We start from the raw sequence: 21,072 nt of genomic DNA on the forward strand, positions 1-21,072 counted from the left end.
AAGGACATTAGCAAACATCTGTTTTTACATTGGCTGGCAAACAATGATCAACATTTTTCCCTATTTTCTAAGATGTTAAAGACCAAACCATACCTGAATCATAATCAAATTTTGGAAAAGCTAACGGTCAGTGTATGTCTTATTAAAAAAAATCCCTATTTGCAGTTGTAGTTGTAACCCATCATTGTTGTGTTGTTGAACCTGAAGCAACCTCAAAAGTGCACATCAAACAAGCACCTTTGTATTAATCACTACCCAAGAAGTAGCTCTCAGTTGGAAAAACATTAGTGAGTACATCACTTGTTTGATATTGCTTGATTTAGTTTTGTTTAATCATTAAACAATACCAAAAATACAATAATCGGTCACCAGTAATAAACTGTAATCAACAAAAACATACATTTTGCAAGAAACTGATGCAAAATATATTTTTATCAGATTATTTAATTAATCAATGTAAAAAAAAATCAATAGAATAATCAATTCTAAAAAATATATGATAGTACCAGCCCCGAAATGATTCGCAGGATGGACTGATGGGTCCAGTTGCCATTCAAGTTATATTGCAAGTAAATATTGCTCTGATATGAACGCTGGCTTTCTCCAATTTAGAGGAGCTTTCTGTAACTCGGCAATCTCTGTTTACCACTTCCAATTCCACTACTTCAAAGTTCATTTTGCACTCTCCAGAATTTCCACGATGACAACCATCAAAGCTACAAGCGTCAAGTACAAAACCCAGTTTTCAATCTCATGCCCCCCCCCTACCTAAAGTACAAAACCCAGTTTTCAATCTCATGTACTCCCGTAAAAAAAGATTCTAAATATTTATTCATCGCCAAGACACTATGTTTGTTTACACAAGGAAACCATACATGAATTACATTTGCACTTTGCACTTGCACAAATTTTATAATAACTAATTTTATACATTTTGTTTGGTTCAAAAGGAACTTACTTCCATTTATTTTACGTTTTAAACATTTTCTTGTTTTGTACCATAAAAACAAATGATCGTTTGAATAATCGTGATTTGAATTATTACCAAAATAATCATGATTAATATTTTTTTCATAACCAAGCAACCTTACCTGTTGTACAAGAAAAAAGTTAAAGACATTTTTGAAATCAGCATCAATAAACCCATCTGTACTGAAACTTTGCTGTTGACCAGTGTTATTTCGAGGTGTGTCTCACTAAACATGTATCATCCGTTGAACTGATTTTTGCCACATGGGAACTTTTTGCCAGTTTCATGCTCACACAAAATCAAAATCCCCAGAGTCATTCTCATCTCAAAGAATCTAACAACTCAGATGACGGCTAATGCAACAATTACCTGGGACTGCCTGCTAGCCTGGCGCCGATGTCCATTTCAGCAATTTCCTGGCGAGTTCCCTCCATAGCGCAGTCCTTGCTCCTTTGCTCACTTGACGGGAGCATGTCTATTGTTGGTACAGTGTGAGGAAAGAGTTGTTTGGTAGATGTCAAAGGATGCGCTAACAGCTCATTCGAGGAAACAAGCACATGAAATAGAAGCTCAACTTTGGACTGGTCCTGTTGGCAAAAATCTGACAGCGGCTCGGTTGACCAATGCTGGAAGGTGGACGGTTGACTTGACTTGTGCAAATGTGGAATGTTTCTTAAAGGACTGTCATGCTCTCCTCGATCTGTCCGCACCGGACCGGTGTTGGTGCCACACATTTGGCACGGAAAGGATAAGTTCTTCCCCTGGTTAGCTTCGATAGGGGAAAAGGTGGCCTTCTCTGAATCCCAAGGATTTTCATTGCTCGCATTTTCCAAGTGAAGTTTGGGAGTGGAAAGATGGCAGCTGCGAGACGTGGACAATTGATCCTGCAGCTGCTGCCAAGGTAACGTTGGGGGGAATCTGGGCAGCAAGCCTGCACAAACGCCCTGCTTAGTATGGGCTTGACACACACACTGTTGAGCGCTCCACAAATGGAGCTGATTGGCTGCCGTGTTTGCATGATGCGCTGCCAAAATGCTCAGCAGGTCTTGAATGGAGACGGCAGCGGGTTGACGTCCCTGACGGCTTGTCAGCGTGCTAGAACAAATCTCTTGTAATACTAGAGTCATCACACGGCCTGTGTGGCGCTGTACTCTCTGCTCCTCCAGCGCCGTGTTATAGAGGTCTATACAAGCTAAAATATCTGCCATGACTTCCCTTGGCATGTGGTCCAGATTAGACTGGCCCAAGGCAAACAGAACAGCATGCACATAATGCTGCATTGAAACCAGCACCTGCAGGCCAAGCAAGTCAAGAGTATGTCGAATGTCTTCCAGCAACTTGCTCTGCTGGGCCAGAGCACGCCTGAGGTAGTGGTCCGACTGGACTTTTGCATATAGACAAGACCAGTGGTTGACGTGAATGCGAAACTCCCGGCACAAGAAGACAAGATCAACCTTGGCTGATGAGCCGAGGGGCGGGGTCTGCAGAGGAAAATGAAAGCATCATCATCTCAACATAAAACATCGCAATCGACTAGGGATGGACCGATTATGGCCAGGCCGATTATCGGCATCTGCCTTTTTTTTTTTTTTTTCCTTTTCTCTCATTTTGACATTTTGGAGGACTTCATTTAATGTAGAAAACTACATGGAGCAATATCTTTAAGTTTTCATTCAACTTTTTATGACATGCTGACGATCCTTGGTGCTCCCTGATCTTTTTGTCAGATTTTCATAAAGATGTATATCGTCAACAATTTATAGTAATAATAATACAAAAACATAACAATCAACATTATGCAAATCTGTGAAATTGTTCAATAAATATGCTTAAAGACGTTTCAACAAAGTTACGAATTTTTGTTTTTTTTCTTAGGCCGCCTTGACTACTAATAATCTGTATCGTGTCGGCCCTGAAAAAAAACATATTGATCTATCTCTACAATCGACCTCATCAAACACCAAAGTATGCTTTTATATTCAATTTTTATTTAATTATTTATTTTTTTATTTCTGATAGTCAATTCATCATTTAAATACTTCCAATCACGGTTCAGATTCAGAAAACAGGTCAGCCGTGATTGGTCGTTGTGAGCAGTTGTGATGTTATTTTCAGTCGAAAGAAGACAAAATGGCCGCCACCAGAGATGGCTAAAAACGAGTGCATTTAGCTGCTTAACTTATATTCCACAAACGCAAAATTAATCAGAATGTCGTGTTTCAACTAGTGGGCCTGCTGGGAACATATTCTTGAAAAAAATATGTTTGGGTTGACTTCCGCTTTAAAATTGTCCAAATCCTCATAATTTCAGTTTCTCAACAGTAAATATTCTCCGGTTTCTGGAGTTCTCCATGAAAACCGACTGATTATATCTGTGTTGAATCAAAATTCAACATTTTCATTTATTTTGGAAAACAATGATCAACATTTTTGCCTATTTTTGGAATTGTTATGGACCAAACCAGTAAGGGAACCATAATTCATTTATTTTATTTTCTGCACTGCATTTGAAATAATGTCCTATTTTGGTGTGTTGGATGTTATGTTTTTTAATCAGATTCATTGATTAATCGACAAAATAACCAGATCAATCAATTGTTAAAATGGTTAGTTTTGTTTCTACTGCAAAAGCTTTTACAGTAAATGTTGCCATGGTACTGTATGTTCTTTTAGTAATTTAAGTGAGCTACTTTTTCTTTCTTTGCTTTTAAATGTCTAACTGTTATGTTGGTAAATGCATTTAAATGTTGTACTTTCATTGTGAAGCACATTGAGTTACCTTGTGTATGAAATGCGCCACATAAATAAAGCTGCCTTTCCTTGCTTTGTCTTTTTGTGACACTATCTTTGTAAAAACAAATGGTTCCAGTAATATCATACCATAGTGTGGTTTGCAGTCTAAAATACTCAAACGAAAACTGTAAGGTGACAATAATGTTGCTGCGATCATTTTCAATGCACATTTTGTACATACCGGGTGAGATGAGAGGTAGGTCTTCAAGTGATCGTCCAACAGGTGGCCCACTTTGGAGATGAACGCAGCAGTTAAATGAGCCCGCCTGGTGTATTCGTGGATGAAGAGCAGCAGTGATCTCTGCTCCAAGAGCCTCCACAGAGCTTGGTAGTGCTTATTCAAGAAGGACAACGCAGGCACGAGGAGAAGACCGTCACCTGACACGGTCCTGCCCTTGACATAGATCTTGACCAGGAACAGAGAAAAAACAAGGATTTAGACCAAGTCTAAAAACAAGTTCTTGACCTGACTTGGTTCCATGCCCGTTTCGCTGAAAAATATATCCAGACTGAAGGCTGCAAGCAGACCAGGAGAAACTTATCCATGCTTTCATCTCCAGTAGACTTGATTATTGTAATGGTCTTCTTACTGGTCTCCCTCATTCGGAACGCTGCAGCTCGGGTTCTTACCAGAACAAAGAGATTGGAACATATTACTCCAGTCCTTAAAGGCTTTACACTGGCTCCCAATTAAGTGGAGAATAGATGTAGAAATTTTGCTACTGGTCTATAAATCAATGAATGGTTTGGGTCCTGAACACATGAATGAAATGCTGATTGAATATAAACCCCGAAGGGCTTATATCTTGTTACATCTTGTTCCTCACGCCTCGGCCTCTGTGAACAAGCTGAGCGCCAAGAGAGAGAATTGCTCCCCTCCCCCCCGCACACATAGTAGGGGGCGGGGACACTAAGTTTGGGGAAGAAAAGTAAATTCTGTCGAAGCTACCACGAAAAACAACGGCACCGTTTGGCAGTATTTTGATGCAGCAGATGACAACAAGGTCGTCTGTAGGCTTTGTAAGCATAAACCCGCTTACAACCACTCTCCCGGAGCGATGAGAAACCACATCCAAAGTAGATCTCGATGTGAACCAACAGGTCGATGACGGCGGGGCCAGGCAGACGAGCATGAGAGCGTTTGTTCCAGCCAGGCGCTGCGATGCTCACCGCACAGCAAAGATTACCCAACTAATTTGGAAAATGATGCGATATGCTGCCGCTTTCTTTTGTTGAGGGTAAACGAAAAATTCGAAAAATTAATGCTGTATATCGAGCCTAAGTATGTGGTGCCAAGTCGCAAAACAATAGCGCCCCAACTCGAGAGTAGCCATAACCAAATGAAAGAGTAGATACTACGAGCGTTTGAGCGGGTCAGCTACGTGGCCAATGCCTTAACTAAAGACGGATGGACGTACATAGCCACCGAATCTTACATGACTATAACGTGTATAACGTATGTGGACGAAGGACACCCCCGCAGCTGTGTGCTTCACGCGCCTTGGAGGAAAGACACACAGCTGAAAACTTGGCTGCTCTCCTGCGGAGTGTGATGGGTACGTGGGCACTAGCAAATAAAGCCGTCGCCTGTATGCATGATAATGCATCTAACATATGGCGAATGAGACCCTGCTGGACTGGGAGTCGGTAACATTACTCAGTACATTATTCATAATAAATGCCATGCATTGCATTGGCAAATGTATCAGAAATGTATTTCTCTTTCAATTGTTCACTTTTATTCAGTCAGTTGTTGTTACATCAATAGAATTTAAATTAACAAACTGTCCTGAATGTTTGGGCTAAAATAGCCCAATTTGTGTAAGTACACAAAACATTTTAAACTTTGAATTCAATATGTATTCAATTTCAAGTTTTCTTGTTTATAGACTAATCGACTAGTTGCAAATAAAATTTGAGACTAATGTGCGGGCAAATTAGTCGAAATTCCCATCCCTAGTGTCTGGCTCCACTCACAAGCAAGGACACACTTTAGACCTTGTCCTTACTTTTAGTCTATTTGTCTCAAATTTGAAAGTGCTTTCTGATCATATGACTGTGCTCTTTGATGTAATGTTTTCCAGTGCTGTCAGAGCCACAGCTAGTGAGTTCAGGCGCCGTGTTTTTAACCCCCACACTGCTAGTCAGTTCTCTGATGCCTTTGTGTTCCTTCTTCAAACACAGAGGAACTCAGCAATCGGTTCCATTCGTCTTGCCTTAATATTTTGGACTGCGCGGCTCCATTAAAAAATATGCGGCAAAAAGTTAGACCAGAGCCAGGTTTTAATGAGAGCACTCGCGCGACTAAACAGGAATGCCGCAGAGTGAACGCAGGTGGAAAAGAGACAGGCTGCAGGTCTCTTATCAAATCTTAAAGGACTGCTGGCGTAGTTAGCAAAGAAAGGTGAAGGAGTCCAAGAGAGACCACTTGTCACGTCTGATTCAGGCAAATCGCCAAAATCCACGTGCTCTATTTAAAACGAGTGACTCCGAACTGAAGCCCCGTCAACCGATTTGCACGGACTCGTCCCCCGAAATGTGTGATAGATTCTTGCAGTTCCTCATTGACAAGGTTGCTACAGCTAGGGCTCTTGTTTCAAACGCCACATTTGACCCCTCTGTCCAAGTTCCTTGTTCAGCAGTGTTCGATTCCTTTGAGACGGTTTCTTTGACATTTTTGGAGGATGTGGTTCGCCATATTAAACCATCGGGCTCCGCTTATGACTTCGTTCCTCCACACTTCTTCAAGGAGATTCTCCCGACAATTGGTAAATCGGTTTTGTCCATTATCAACAGCAGCCTGTCTTCTAGTGTGGTCCCCCAACATTTTAAGCATGCTGTAGTGCAACCCCTGCTGGTTTGGATCCTATTTGGCTGGCCGGACTTTTTCTGTTAGCCTAGGTTCCTTTGAGTCCCGCTCTGCCCTTCTGTCGTATGGTGTTCCACAGGGTTCTATTTTGGGGCCATTGCTGTTCTCTTTGTATTTGCTGCCCCTGGGTTCCAGCCTCCGAAAACATGGTATTTCTTTCCACCGCTATGCGGGCGACTGTCAAATCTATATCCCGCTGAGCAAAAATTCCCGCATTCTCCATTAGACCTCTTTTGTCCTGCCTAGAGGACATCAAAGACTGGATGTCACTGAATTTCTTAAATTTCAATGAAAAGAAAACAGAAGTTATGGTGTTCGGTCGCAGTGGCTCGTACACATCCCACCTTGTTGACCCGGGGCCCCTTAGCTTCATATCTAAAGCCAACAGCCTTAAACTTGGGTTTTAAAATGTACAGTGATCTTGAATTGGACCAGCAAATCAGTGCTGTTGTAAAGTCGAGCTTCTTTCACATTAGACAGCTGGCTAAGGTAAAGCCCCTCCTTTCCCATCAGCACTTAAGATAAGAATAAGAATGCCTTTATTGATCCCACAGTGGGGAAATTTTCACTTAGAAACAGTCATCCATGCCTTTGTTACATCTCGGCTAGATTACTGTAATGCATTTTATTTTGGAGTCCCTCAAACGTCTCCAGTTGGTCCAAAATGCTGCTGACCGCCTACTAACTGAAACTCGGTAGATGGAGCACATAACACCAATTCTGGCCTCCCTTCACTGGCTCCCAGTGCATTTTAGGGTTCAATTTAAGATTCTCATATTTTTCTATAAATCATTAACGTGACACACAGACACACAATAGTAGATGCGAATGAAGGCATACAAATAGAAAAATGGCATGACAATCTGGGTTAGTAGATGGTTACACACCAACTGGCTGTGTGAGCCTCCCGATTGACGGTTCAGGTAAAATGACTGATGACAATCAGCTGGTACTTGTAACCTTTGCACCGACACCAGGGACATTCACAGAGCCATAAAAAAGAATAGCAAATAAATGAAGTGTGAACGTGTGAAACTTAAAGAAACCATTGATCACGTTTAGGATACATCAAATGATTTGCCAACAGCAACAAAAATGTGTCCATTAGTTCAGAAGTCTTAACACTGACCTATTTCACATCCACTGCATTGACATAAATAATGACCGCTGTTTAGTAAAGCAGTTACATTACAACTCTCGACTCGCTCACGTTGTCTCCTTAAACACATACAACCCTCTCTCCCGCGGCGTCATGCACGGGCGCTTTATTCATTATTTTTTTATGGGGGATCGGGGGCCGATAATTTTTATGAATAAGGACGGAGGGACGGTGCTGGAAGGGTACCCAGGTCGTGGACGGACGACGGACTCGCCAAAAAGGGTCAAGTGCCACCTTTGATCTCAGGTTTGTGCTGGCAAGTCAAAGCAAAGATATTGGCCTAATGATGGCTTGCATCTCGGAAAAGTATGGTTGCTCAAATATCAAAGCACAAGTCTAGTCAGGTTTGCGATCAAGATTGCCTGGGGCAGAAAAAAATAAAAATAAAATAAAATATTCAGGAAATAGAAGGTCTTTATATGAATGTTTGTAAAAATGAAAAGATTTCACGGAGTGTGGCCCCAACCTTTGCACAAACCAAATGACCATGAATATGACTCACCTTGGGAGAAACCATTTGTGCCCCGCTGAGCTGCTGCCACTGCACTGACACACTCAGAAGAGCATGTTGCAAACGCAGTATACGGGCAGAGGATCTGGACACCAGGTTGCAGGCCGCCACAAAGTTTCCTTCTTCTTCCGCTTCCTCCTCAGAATCATCTTGACTGTGACCAGGTAACAGCCACTTCATACGAGGGTTTAAGGTGCTTCTGAGTAAGCGAGAGATGGTCCTCTGTGACCAAGACCCTGAAAGGAAAAAAGGCCAACATCTGATGCGTGTGGTTGTAAAACTCCAAAAGGAGGCAAGGACCAAAAACAAAACTAAATCAGCCATGGCATTTTTGGCTTTGACTGGTCCCCCATAATGGGCGGAGCCACTTGCGGTTCTACCTGGGGTGGCCAATGGGGTGGCAGCAGGTTCACTTGGGAGGGTGGAGGTATTTTAAAATGGAGTCAACAACTGCTATAGACACTACGCACACTTGCACCATGAATACTATGCAATTATCTACCAATACCGACATAAATACTTGTACACATATTTCACTCTTCTCAGTTATCAAGCATTTTTTTTTAAATGCAGAAGACAGTGAAATCAGATGAGAAAAATAAGGAAAAAGAACTTTGCTCAATTTAAATAAGCACTTGTTTTGGCTTTTATTTGATATTTTTATGTATGTTTTTTTTATCCAAAATGTTTTGCTTTGCTTCACCAGTATGGATAATTTAAAAGCACTAAATTGATTGGCAAAATCAAAATGTGGTATGCACAATGAAATTGAAAAGAAAACCCAAAACATTTAAGTGAAAGTCAACCCAAACATATATTTTTTTCAAGAATATGTTCTATGCAGGCCCACTAGTTGAAACACGGCATTGAAATTAATACAGGCAGTCCTCGTATTACGACGCACGCGACCTACGACGTTTCAACTTGATGACGCCTGTGCCGGCCAGCACCATAGTGACTACGTTTACACGCAGTCAATAGTCGCGTTACATGATTGAGTGGACAGAGTTGCTCTGTCATTTGAACAACCCACTGTGTACGCCGACACACGGTGTCATGACTGAAATGGACGTCATTTCCACGTGTTACTTTCAACTGTCAATATTAACACTTCAATATTCATGTCACTCACCACATGAACGAAGCAACCGGTTTTCTCCTTGCTCCAAAAGTGTACTTTTGTGCTGCGCCTCTGAGCTTGTTTACCTCTGCTTATTTATTTGCGATGGGTTTCGCGCCAAACAACGCACTTCCTGTACTACAAAGACCAGCATTTACTATGCCCGGTGGCATAGCTGCCTACTGTACAATGTTAAGATTTTTGTTCCATGGTGAAATATCCTTAGACATGATGTAAGAACATCTTGTTTTAAGCTCGTCACTCCAAAAAAATGAAAAGCAGCAATTTTACTAATGTTTCGTTTCAAACAGGGTCTGTCAGTGTATGGTGCATATGTTCACACTGTACCATTTGTGTTCGGATCTTCTTCTGCCGTCCAGGATATATACGCCTTCTGCAAGATAGGGAATTCAAAATGACTTGAGTGTCTTCAGAATGAAGATGAAACATGTAGTCCAACTTTCTCCCATTTCATAGCAAAGCACAAATTTGTGTCCCCAATTCATGAATCCTTCCTTGAGTATCTCCAAGAATGACATACAGTACTTTTTATATTCCTGCTTTAACTGCTGATATATAGATACTGCAAGCTAGATGGGCCTTAAGAAAACAAACATAATGAAAATGGACAGATACAGCACATTAAACAACCAACCTTCTCCTCTTCTGGAGTGAATGATCCGGATTTCTCTGAAAGTGAGAAGAAACAAAAACGCACTGTATTGAAATATACACACAAAGTAAACGTGTTCCTTCCCACCCTGTTTATTTGACCCGAACAATTATGTGGATAGCGCATACAGCACAGGTATACCTGTACTGCATAAGACCTTGTCAATGCTGTGTAAATACTTATTTAAATTGACAGTCCACCAATGAGTGAGGTGAAGGCCTTCCACGTGTTGTTGTGTTTGGTATGCACAAGAGACACATGGCCATTATTAAGTGAGCTAGCCAAAGGATCCCACAATGCCCCGGTCACAGTCTCAGTAGTTCCTGTTGATCCGTCACACACTAGGCCCTCACTTGGCGGCACACTCACTTGCTAGCTCGTATGCACGCGCGCAGAAAACACACACTTTTACAGATATGCTGAGATTAATAAATCTTGTATTGAGTAATGATAATATCCATACTTAATTAATCATATTGTGCCAATCGGCCAGACACTTTTTATGAAGTTATAATTTTCAAATTTGTTTATCTTTCGAGGCACATTTCCCCAGAAAATTTTGGTTGCACTCCAAATTGTGGCATTTAATTTTGGATGCTCGACTGTGTTGACTTTTTTGTGCTTTGTGCTCATTATTAGGTGTTACTATTTTGACATACGGTATTTGTAATTGTGAAAAAGGTAGCTTTTAAATTCAAAATAAATCCAACAAACAGATCACTTTAGTTATGTGATACCACAGTGGTTCCCAAATCTTTTACACCAAGTATCACATAAAAAAATACTGAGTGCTCTAAAGCAGTGTTTTCCAAACTTTTTTGAGTTAATACAATCCAAAGGCACATTTATTTCATTGAAAAAATCCCACAGCGCACCACCAGCTGAAAGCTTTTTTTAAAAATGTAAGTGTTATATTGTTTATATCAGCATTTTTTTAACATTGAAGAATGACGTTATATTATAACATCCTGAATAGGAATTAAATAAACACAAAGAAAAAACTGTTTTATAATGTTTCATATTGATACTTACTCAGTGTAAAAAATGGGCCGGTTTGGATAAACATGCGTCACTAATTCGCTTGTCTCTAAACAAAGACAATTAGCTACGTGCTGCTGCTGCTGCTGCTACTTGCTGGTAAGAAATAGTACTACAATGTAGTAAAGACATGATTACGCTGCCAGGTGCTACACCGCACAGGCACACAAATTAGATATTTTTCCACGGCACACCTGACAATATCTCGCGGCACACAGTTTGAAAAACAATGCTCTAAAGTACCACCATAATGACAACCATTAAAATACAGTAGTGTAGTAGGTCCATGTGTTCATGAAAATAAAACGACCAATCATTGCTCGTTGTGGGCAGTTGTGATTGTCATTTTCAGTCGACAGGAGTCAAAATGGCCGCCCCCAGAGATTGCTAAAAATTAGTGCATTTTGCTGCTTAAAGGTCAGGGTGCAAACATCTGTTAAAAGTCTGTTAAAATTCATATTCTCATTGGTAATAGGTTTTCTAATACATACAAGTCACTTCCTGCAAGTTGTCAACCACAGATCAATTAGAAAATAGGCTTTACTTACTCATTCCGAGTGTTTCCAAACCTCATGGAAGCTCAAGGAATCGTGGCTCTAGCCACCGGAAGTGACGTAGATATAGCTAAACTGCTCGCTACACCATAGACTGTACAATTTCCATGCGCTACAAACATAGCACATTCAATGGCGAGCGATGTTTTGGAATGAGAGGATTTTGAAACACCCGAGCCGACAGAAGCGGGAGTTATTAGACCGTTCATGATTGGTTGTCACTGAATCCTCCGGCTACTGTGATGTCACATCGCTGGAAAAGCCGAAGAGATTTCGAGATTCAAATGGCAGATGACACATTCTGAATTGTATTTAGTGATTAAACTGCTGTCTACCAATGACCTATTCACACTTTAATAACAGATATGCATTGTAAAGGGGGTTATAGAGGGCTACAGAAAAATGTTCAATGTTTGCACCCTGACCTTTAACTTATATTCCACAAACGCAAAATTAATCAGAATGCCGTGTTTCAACTAGTGGGCCTGCTGGGAACATTCATTCATTCATTATCCTTACCGCTTATCCTCACAAGGGTCGCGGGCGTGCTGGAGCCTATCCCAGCTGTCTTTGGGCAGTAGGCGGGGGACACCCCGAATTGGTTGCCAGCCAATCGCAGGGCACACAGAGACAACCAATCACAAACACTCACAATCACACCTAGGGGCAATTTAGAGTGTCCAATCAACTTACCATTCATGTTTTTGGAATGTGGGAGGAAATCGGAGTACCCAGAGAAAACTCACGCAGGCACGGGGAGAACATGCAAACTCCACACAGGGAGGCCGGAGCCGGGATCGAACCCACGACCTCTGAACTGTGAGGCAGATGTGCTTGCTGGGAACATATTCTTGGAAAAAAATATGTTTGGGTTGACTTCCGCTTTAAGGTCGCTACTTCTGTACCACCTTTCTGGCAGTGGGATCACTGGCGTTGATTTCTCTCTACCTCATTGACAGTCAACAATTGGCTCCTTTTACGAATCACAAGTCTGAGTGCACAGATATCACACTGAGTGTCCCCAGGGGTCAATATTGGGTTCCCTTCTCTTCACCATCTACCTCCAACCTTTAACCGCGACCATGGGATCCTTTCCTCATAATAGCTTCCTTTTCGCCTTAGCACCAAGGGTGCCTGAGATCTTCAGCTGCTCGACAACCAGACTATGGAACTCTTTCCCTCCACACATGATACAGACCGACTCACTCACACCATTCAAAACCCAGTGTATCTGTTTAAACTCGCATACACTAACCTGCCACTTCCTCTTTGTTTTCTTTTCACTGATTTGCGGTTTCTGTTGACTTATTGATGCTTTTATTGATGTTTTATCTGTATTGTAACTCATACTTTGTAAGGTGGCCTTGTAAGGCGCCACTAAATAAAATGAGTCCGGCAGTAACTGAGCGTGTGTGCGTGTAGTGCATGTCAAGATCACCTGCTAGACCAGGCTTTACAGCAGGGACTTTTAGTTTGTCGAAATTGCATTCATCCATCGCAGACTCAACTTTGTCTGAAAAGAAAGCATATAACCATGTATTCCATGCAGTTTTAAATATAAATAAATATATAAAATGACAATACAAAATGGATTTAGAATGGTCATTTGTATTCACTTAATAATCAAGCACTTGATTTGCATTTAACTACAGTAACAGAAACAATAAGATGTTATTCCATTTTTTTAAGTTAAAGGCTTTGACTATAGTTTTTCAACCTACTTTCAAAGTAACTGCCATACATGACTGATGTGTATTTTACGAGGCGAAGATCTGAAGCCGACCACTTACATCTTTCTGGATCAGTCCAAGAAAATGCTCCTTTATATCCAAGTCTGATACATCTTTGTGCGTAAGACTTAGTCGTTGGCCCGAAAACATGTCTTCATCGTGGAATGAGCTAACGCCACAACCAGATGACGCACGTCTGACATCGGATAAACTCCCCATACATTTAGACAAAGCAGCACATTTCATCTTTTCATCGGTTCTTGTGAAACAAACCGCAATATTCTTTCAATGACATGTTGGACAAGAATCAGGCTTCGTGAAATGTCCATCCATGCATGTATTTGTTAATCCTCGCGGGTGTTAAAAATAGCTTGCTCGCGAGACTACACAATAAGACGGTAGCCAATCCAAGCAGACGTGTGCTTCTCTGTTGTCATGGAAAAGACGACGACTTCCGTGTTCGTGTGTTTACTTTTTCTTCTTCTTCTTCTTCTTCTTCTTCACGGTTTAGCGACGTGCCTGCAAAGGCTGGTTGTTGTTACAATGCTGCCATCTCTTGGACCCGCACATCTACTGCAATAGTAATTCTTTTTTTTACCCTGTCATCTTTATTTTACAATCAAAAGGCATGTCATTCATGCCGCAGATTTTATTCATGATTATTCAGATTCTATTTTTTATTTTACAATCTGATCTACTTCACACATGTGGTGATTTAAAAGAACGACACTTGAATAAGATATGTTATGGTACATTGAGTTATGGTTACCATTTTCCATTTGTTTAGTTCTCCATTTAAAGGGACAATGTGTAGAATCTAGATTTTTCAACGATCATCTTAAAAACCCACTATTCATGTCAACAATATGCACAAAAAAAACAAACGCTCTATCACATCAACATAATTATTTTTATATAATTGTAGTGGTCGACTGGTTAGCACATCCGTCTCACAGTTCAGAGGTCGGGGGTTCGATCCCGGTTCCGGCCTCCATGTGTGGAGTTTGCATGTTCTCCCCATGCCTGCGTGGGATTTCTCCGGGTACTCCGGTTTCCTTCCACATTCCAAAAACATGCATGGTAAATTGATTGGACTCTCTAAATTGCCCCTAAGTGTGATTGTGAGTGCGGATGTTTGTCTCTGTGTGCCCTGCGATTGGCTGGCAACCAATTTAGGGTGTCCCCCGCCTACTGCCCGAAGACAGCGGGGATAGGCTCCAGCACGCCCCGCGACCCTTGTGAGGAGAAGCGGTATCGATAATGGATGGATGGATCATTGTAGGTGAAGTAATCTAATTACCTCTCTCCCTGCTCTGCTTGTGGAGACCAGGGAGTGCCCTTTGTATTTGCACCGTAAGAAGCTGGTCCTCAAGTATATTGTAAAGCTGAAAGGTTTTGAGCGGCTCTTCTGTTGCCATCGCTGTTGGAGGATAGCTGAGTGTGTAGTAGAGGGCCGGTCGGGGCAACTTTTTTGCAGTCGATTAAAGACCATCTTGCATTACCCTATTTTCGGGGTACCCGCCATTCCGCCTTGGTTGTGGTCTGTCCGTGATATAGATTTTTCGGTTTATGAAGTGGTCCGTCAGGGTAACAAGGGTGATTTGGTTGGTTATGTGAATATGCATTTTAATTTTAGGACTGGGATAAGGCTGTGCAGATTTACACTGATGGGTCTAGGGGTCCTGCTAGCTCTCGAGTCAGCTTTGGGATTTATGTTCCGCATTTGGAATTTCGACAGGTCGGCGGCTTCCTGATGGTGTGTGTTTCTGTTTTCATGGCTGAGTTGGTTGGGATTCTTTGGGCACTGTGGTGGGTGGAAGAAGTGTGGGTTGTAAATTCTGTAACCTGCACTGATTCTCTGTCGTCGCTGGAGGCGTTGGGAGGAGGTGTAGGTGGTTAGAGGTCGACCCGATATTGTTGCTGAAATTCATTCGTTGATTTATAGATTGGAGGTGGTTGGTTGTAGGGTGGGGTTAGGGGTTGGAATGGAAGATCATTCCAAAGGGAAGGACCAGCAACAGAAAAGGCTCGATCCCCTCTGAGGCACCGCTTAGTACTCGGCACCTCGAGCAGCGCCTAGTCCGCAGACCTGAGGCACCGGGAAGGTGCGTAGGAGTGGAGGAGCTCGGAGAGGTATGCCGGGGCGAGGCCATTTAAAAACTTCTAAACAATTTGAAGAAACTTAAAATGAACCCTAAAATGCACTGGGAGCCACTGGCTGGAGGCCAGAATTGGGGTAATGTGCACCGTCTTCCAAATGCAGCAGCATTTTGGACCAACTGGAGAAGCTTGAGAGAGGACTGGTCGACTCCAAAATAAAGTGCATTACAGTAATCTGGCCGAGATGTCACAAAGGCATGTATTACTGTTTCTCAGTGCTGATGAGAAAAGAGGGGCTTTTCCTTAGCCAGCTGTCTAAGATGAAAGAAACTGGACCTTACAACAGCACTGATTTGCTGGTCCAATTCAAGATCACTGTACATTTTAAAACCCAGGGGATGCAACAAAAAGCAACAAGTTGACAAAACAAAGAGCTTTGAACTTGCCTCGCTGAACACCACCAAGCGAGACAATCTGTGCTTGGCTTGTGATGAGCACCGGCGGGCCAAGATCTGTCCCTAGACATGCAGAGCACACGCTTTCCCGAGGAATAAGACACTTTGGGTGCTCTTCATTTTTTACAGACAGGACGTGCTCCGGTAGAACAGCTGGGTACTTTTTGCAAGAGTGAATGTATGCGACCATTCGCTTCAGGCGGTCTCCCTCGGGAGGATACATGACGCCCATATCGGGCGACGCTTCTTGTTCCGTAGGCTCTTCCGGTTCTGTGAGCTCTGAGCTTTGCCCCTCCATGAAAAGGTACCTCTGCGTCTCGTATAAATGCCATTTTGACATACATTTATGAAGGCATGACGCTCTTGGTTTGGAGCACGGGCAGTGCCATGTGTCCCCTTTGATGTCACAGGTCACCATGACCCGTCCGAGTCGACTGTAATGGCTCGCGGTGGGTTCGTAGACTGATACGTAGCGTTTGCACTCCGTCCCCACGGTGACATCAACAGAGGCCGGCGCATCGCAAGAAGCTGCCTGTGACTGGAGCCGGAGGCACTGCTGTTTCTCGTTTTCTCCAAACCATTTGTTTTGCACCATGTCACTGAGTGTGTCTTCACTGAGTACAGTCTGGACGGCATTGCTGTCACAGTAGTCCACTGAGCGGACGTGACGACACAGGAATGATGTTAAGCCGCTGCTGACGGTAGAACCCCGGGCATGTTGGCACTCACGGGACTCGCATAAGATTTGGTGATCCTCCCCCCGGATTTTCTTCTACACGTGCAGAGGTACAACTGGACCAAGAAATGACTTGTTGACCGCGTACAGGCCATTCCGTTCATCAATGCGTACGGCCTCCAGATGGGAATCCGCAGTGATGTTTCTGATGCTGCAATCTGTGTGTTTCCTGTGAATGTGTTTTTTCAAGCTGTTCTTGGTTATCTGCACTGCGCAGTGAGGACAAAGTACAGTTGGCCGCTTCGGATGGCGCACTTTGCCAGCAGGCCTCGCCGTCGAATTGCCGATCGAGGACACCTGCGGGGAGCTTGCCTTGTCTTCTGATATTGCTGAAGGCGTTACTTCCATTTCTGCATCCTCTACCTCAGTCGTCTCCATCACATTTCCTTGGCCATCGCCTTGGTTTGATGCTGGCACCCGACAGAGCTGCAAATGCCTTATAAAATCCAGCCGCCGAATGATGGTCTTCAGGCAGACGGGGCAGTGGAAGTGACCACTACTTCCACTCCTGCAGGCATGGTGACACCTCGTGATGCGAAAACCTATGAGGGGACAAAGGCATTGTGCTTAGTCTTAACCTGACATGAAACAAACTTGTGTAAATTCGAAAGCCTGGTTTATATTTCATGAGCCAAGCTGTGGTTCATGGCTGCCACGCAAATCAGGCTAAACATAACGCATCGGCATTCAATTTCAATGGCAGCTCTGAAACATGAGAGTGGAGATACTATGAGACTGCACCTACTTGGTGCATCAAAAAAAGTGTAGTTGCGCCACTATAAAACACCCACACATGTACATGTCTGGGCTAAAACTCTTCAACAGCTAGCTACCAAATGCTAACGCTGGTGGCTACACTCTGTGAAGAACAGAGAAGTTTATGTGATTTGTCCAAAAATAACTCCTTTTTTTGTTTCGTTAAGCATCGAAATCGAGAATCGTTAGGAACCGGAATCGAATCAAAGAACCGGAATCGTCCAAATTCAAACGATGCCCAACCTTACACGTCAGGCATGAAAAAAGTAGAAAATGCAAGAGAAAACGTTATCAAACGGAAAACGTATATCATAATAGAAGAGCCTGAAGTTGATTCAATTAATTGATCAATTATTTGTTAATCAGAACCCTCAATTTGATTGATGGGTGATTGCAGGTACAGGAAGTCCGCAAATTTGCGACCTATGACGTTTCAACTTTACGACGCCCATGCCTCTTCCTCTTTTCTTTTGTCCCCGGCCAGCACTATAGTGATTACATTTACATGCAGTCAATATTCGGGTTAAAGGGACGGTTGGCCCGGGACGGCCATGTTTTCACTAACAAGTTCATTTTATATATTTTTTGACCAGGAAAATGAAAAGAGTTGTCATTTTCTACTTTATCAATAAATTTGGGAGAAATTAGGAAATAAGTGATTCCATGAATAGTGCCTCTTGTTAATGAGGAGAATGGCCACGCCCCCTACCGTTCTATCCTTGTTCGGTCGGAGTCACTGGAGGAACCGATTACAAACTCTCCATTGGAAATCATTGTACTTTCATTGCTTATAACGTCCAAAAACGGTGATCAATTGGCACCAAAATTGATGTGGACATCCTTACTAATGACTACTTCAACATATTAAAAGGATTAACCGCCCCATGATTTATTTATATGAGAATGAGGAAATGTGGAAGTGAGCAGAGCTACGTAGCCTTATGCTGGGACGAGCGCACAATGCTTCTTTGCTTGAAAAAAAAAACAAAACACTGCTTCTTTGCTGATCACGGTAAGTACAAGCGAGGCATTTAACACCAATCAGGATATTTACAGAGACTGAAGTGGGAATGAGGAGACGTACACATTTATTTGGATGAGGAATGGCCACAGTTTTTCGACCGAAAACGCGCCGTCCGATGGAACTTAACAGCCGAAATGGTGCGTTCCAATGCGGCTACATTCAGCTATGGAATCGGATGCACACGTTCAAGACACCCCCGGTGGTCTGACCTCACTCTGACGCCGCTTCACTCTCGCGGCTGCAAGCGGTGTCGGACACCGCACGCGACTGCTTGGGAGGCAACCCCACAACATAAACACGCAGGCTCATGATCACCTCCACACGCTGCGCGGACAGTAAGGAGCTAATGTCGTTGTGCTAATGCCTTTTGTTTTAACGGCCTGAAGCTAGTTGTTGCTATTAGCTGTACTGTTATCCTACTGTTAGCTGGGGAGGGGAGGGAAGGGGCGGAATAAGGCTAAGCACAGCTTCTTATGCCTTTTATTTTAATGTTTTTTTTTTTTTTTATACAAAGGATTTTGTCGTAAATGTCGACTTTAACGGTGAAATCCGACATCCTTTTACATACATACATTACATACATACATTACAATTTGTGTTACATCGCCAGCGTAGGAACGGAACTCGTTCGTAAAATGAGGACTTCCTGTCTTGTTAAATTGAGTACTTGAAGACCAAATGTAAAAAAAAGAATTGAAAACAGGCTTTGCTTACTTGCTAACAAACAAATTATGCGTAATTTTATGAGGGTCAACTAACCTTCATGTTGAACAGCCAAAGCAAGATGGAGCTCCATGTGCTTCAGCAAACGTGCCCGACCTCCAGGCTTGAATTTCACTGTCGGACAAAAGGGACAGTGGAAGAGCCTGCAGCAGGTTGTGCATCTCTTCACTTGGGGGGTATTATTTTGGTTGAAAACGGTGATGTGTACCTTAAACAGGAATCAAACAAATAAACAATCACCAAGCCTGCAAATTTTACTTCTTACAATGGACTAGCTAACTTTCATCCGCTAACATTTAGGTACGTATGTACAGTAGGGATGTCACGATGTCCAAATGTCATGATACGATAATTATCACGATATTGTGCGGGAGTTGGCAAAATATAAAAAGCTCGCAATACTGCATAAAGGCTCACAATATTGGGAAAAAAAAGGGCCCAGATTAAAAAAAACAAAAAAACATCACAATATTCTGTTTTTTACATAATAACAGCATTCACAAAGAAATAGATTACCTGCAATGACCGAACACCTAATATTGAGGCACTAAAGCGTGGTTCACACGGCAGGATTTTAAAATTGTCGGCCGACTTCCAAACTCTGAGAGACCCCACACGTGACTAGAGAAAATCACTCGTATTACAGTTTTGAACGTACCGTGTGTGGTGTGCAGCCACACGGCAAAATCAACACATCACACATGAACCACATTCATTCAAAGATATTCTCATGTCAGACAGAAAATCTCGCAAAACCCCTCGAGATTAAACGGTGCGAAATCGAGCCCAAAAAATTCAACATGTTGACTATCCCAGATTTGAGGTCGGACGTCCTTCTGAGCGGCTGAGATCAGGCTGAGCACGCCACACACGGAAGGATTATTTGATAAGATTATCTTTGGAGCCATTACGAGAGTTGTCCCCGACCTACGATTGTCGGGAGGGGATATTCGGGGTTAAAATCGGACCGATTATCCTGCCGTGTGAACCAGGCTTTATTTGCTAATGCACGCACACATTGTGAATCGCGTCAATTTGTGGAGGAACTCAAATGTGTTATGTTCCCCTTTATCTGGCGATTAGCGTGCATCTTTAACATCTATCCATCCCTTTTTGGTCCTCACCTTTGGAATAGCCTGCCAGAGGATGTCAGGTCTGCAGAGACTGTTGATATTTTTAAGAGGGAGCTCAAGACACACCTTTTTAGTTTGGCTTTCAACAACTTTTAAATAATTTATCTTTTCTTTTGATTGAAGATAATTCTATGTTTTGCTTTGAATGTTTTAAAGCACTTTGAGTTGCATTTTTATGTATGAAAAGTGCTATATAAATAAAATGTGATTATAAGTGGAAAAAAATTGCATCAAATTAAAACGCACTAACTAACCACCAGAGGGTGCTGGAACTCCACAAATGGAAAACAACTTGGAATTTTAACCAGATTTGCTGCTATTAATATCGTGACACGACGACGAAAAAAAATAGTACCCACCAATAGGCCGGTCCCCCTCTGATTTTAAACGGGCTTCCGTCAGCGATTCCAACTGCAAACATTTTTTGTGAGGACATCATGTCGGGCCAGGTCTGTTTTGCACCAATCTCAGAAAAATTCGCTCTGGCTTGTTAAAAATATGTTTTCCACCAACGTCTATTTTTAGATATGATGTACAGTGGAATCCCCTTTGTCATGTCAATTTGGTTTGATGATTTTCATGCAGTATTTCTATGTTCATCGCATGCACAGCGGGATAACTCTTTCTTTAACACCCCAAAAAGTGTTGAAGGCTAGCTGCAACATTTATGTCGCCGACCTTTTCAACATAATTTTGAGTTATTTGGTGACATGCAGACATAGTTTCAT

At 42.4% G+C, this 21,072-nt stretch overlaps 1 protein-coding gene across 6 annotated transcripts in view; it reads right to left on the reverse strand.

Annotated features, from left to right (window-relative positions):
* The window catches only part of ccdc142 (coiled-coil domain containing 142), a 37,243-nt gene that overhangs the window by 13,063 nt on the left and 3,108 nt on the right, over positions 1–21,072 (reverse strand). For 4 of the 6 annotated variants that reach the window (XR_015085747.1, XM_086023984.1, XM_086023982.1 and 1 more), the window contains exons 2-9: positions 19,248–19,419; positions 14,718–17,250; positions 13,126–13,200; positions 10,078–10,112; positions 9,771–9,816; positions 8,294–8,538; positions 3,945–4,169; positions 1,340–2,451 (exon numbers count right to left, since the gene is read on the reverse strand). Coding sequence is in view for 5 of the 6 variants with exons in the window: in XM_086023984.1 (XP_085880110.1) it covers positions 1,340–2,451; positions 3,945–4,169; positions 8,294–8,538; positions 9,771–9,816; positions 10,078–10,112; positions 13,126–13,200; positions 14,718–14,835 (1,856 nt within the window). In the remaining variant the exon portion in view is untranslated. The other 2 variants (XM_086023985.1, XM_086023986.1) reach the window with 2 other exon arrangements.

This window comes from Filicampus tigris, chromosome 2 (genome assembly GCF_054856515.1).
Source record: "Filicampus tigris isolate MCC_2025a chromosome 2, RoL_Ftig_1.0, whole genome shotgun sequence".
NCBI classification, from domain to species: Eukaryota; Metazoa; Chordata; class Actinopteri; order Syngnathiformes; family Syngnathidae; genus Filicampus; species Filicampus tigris.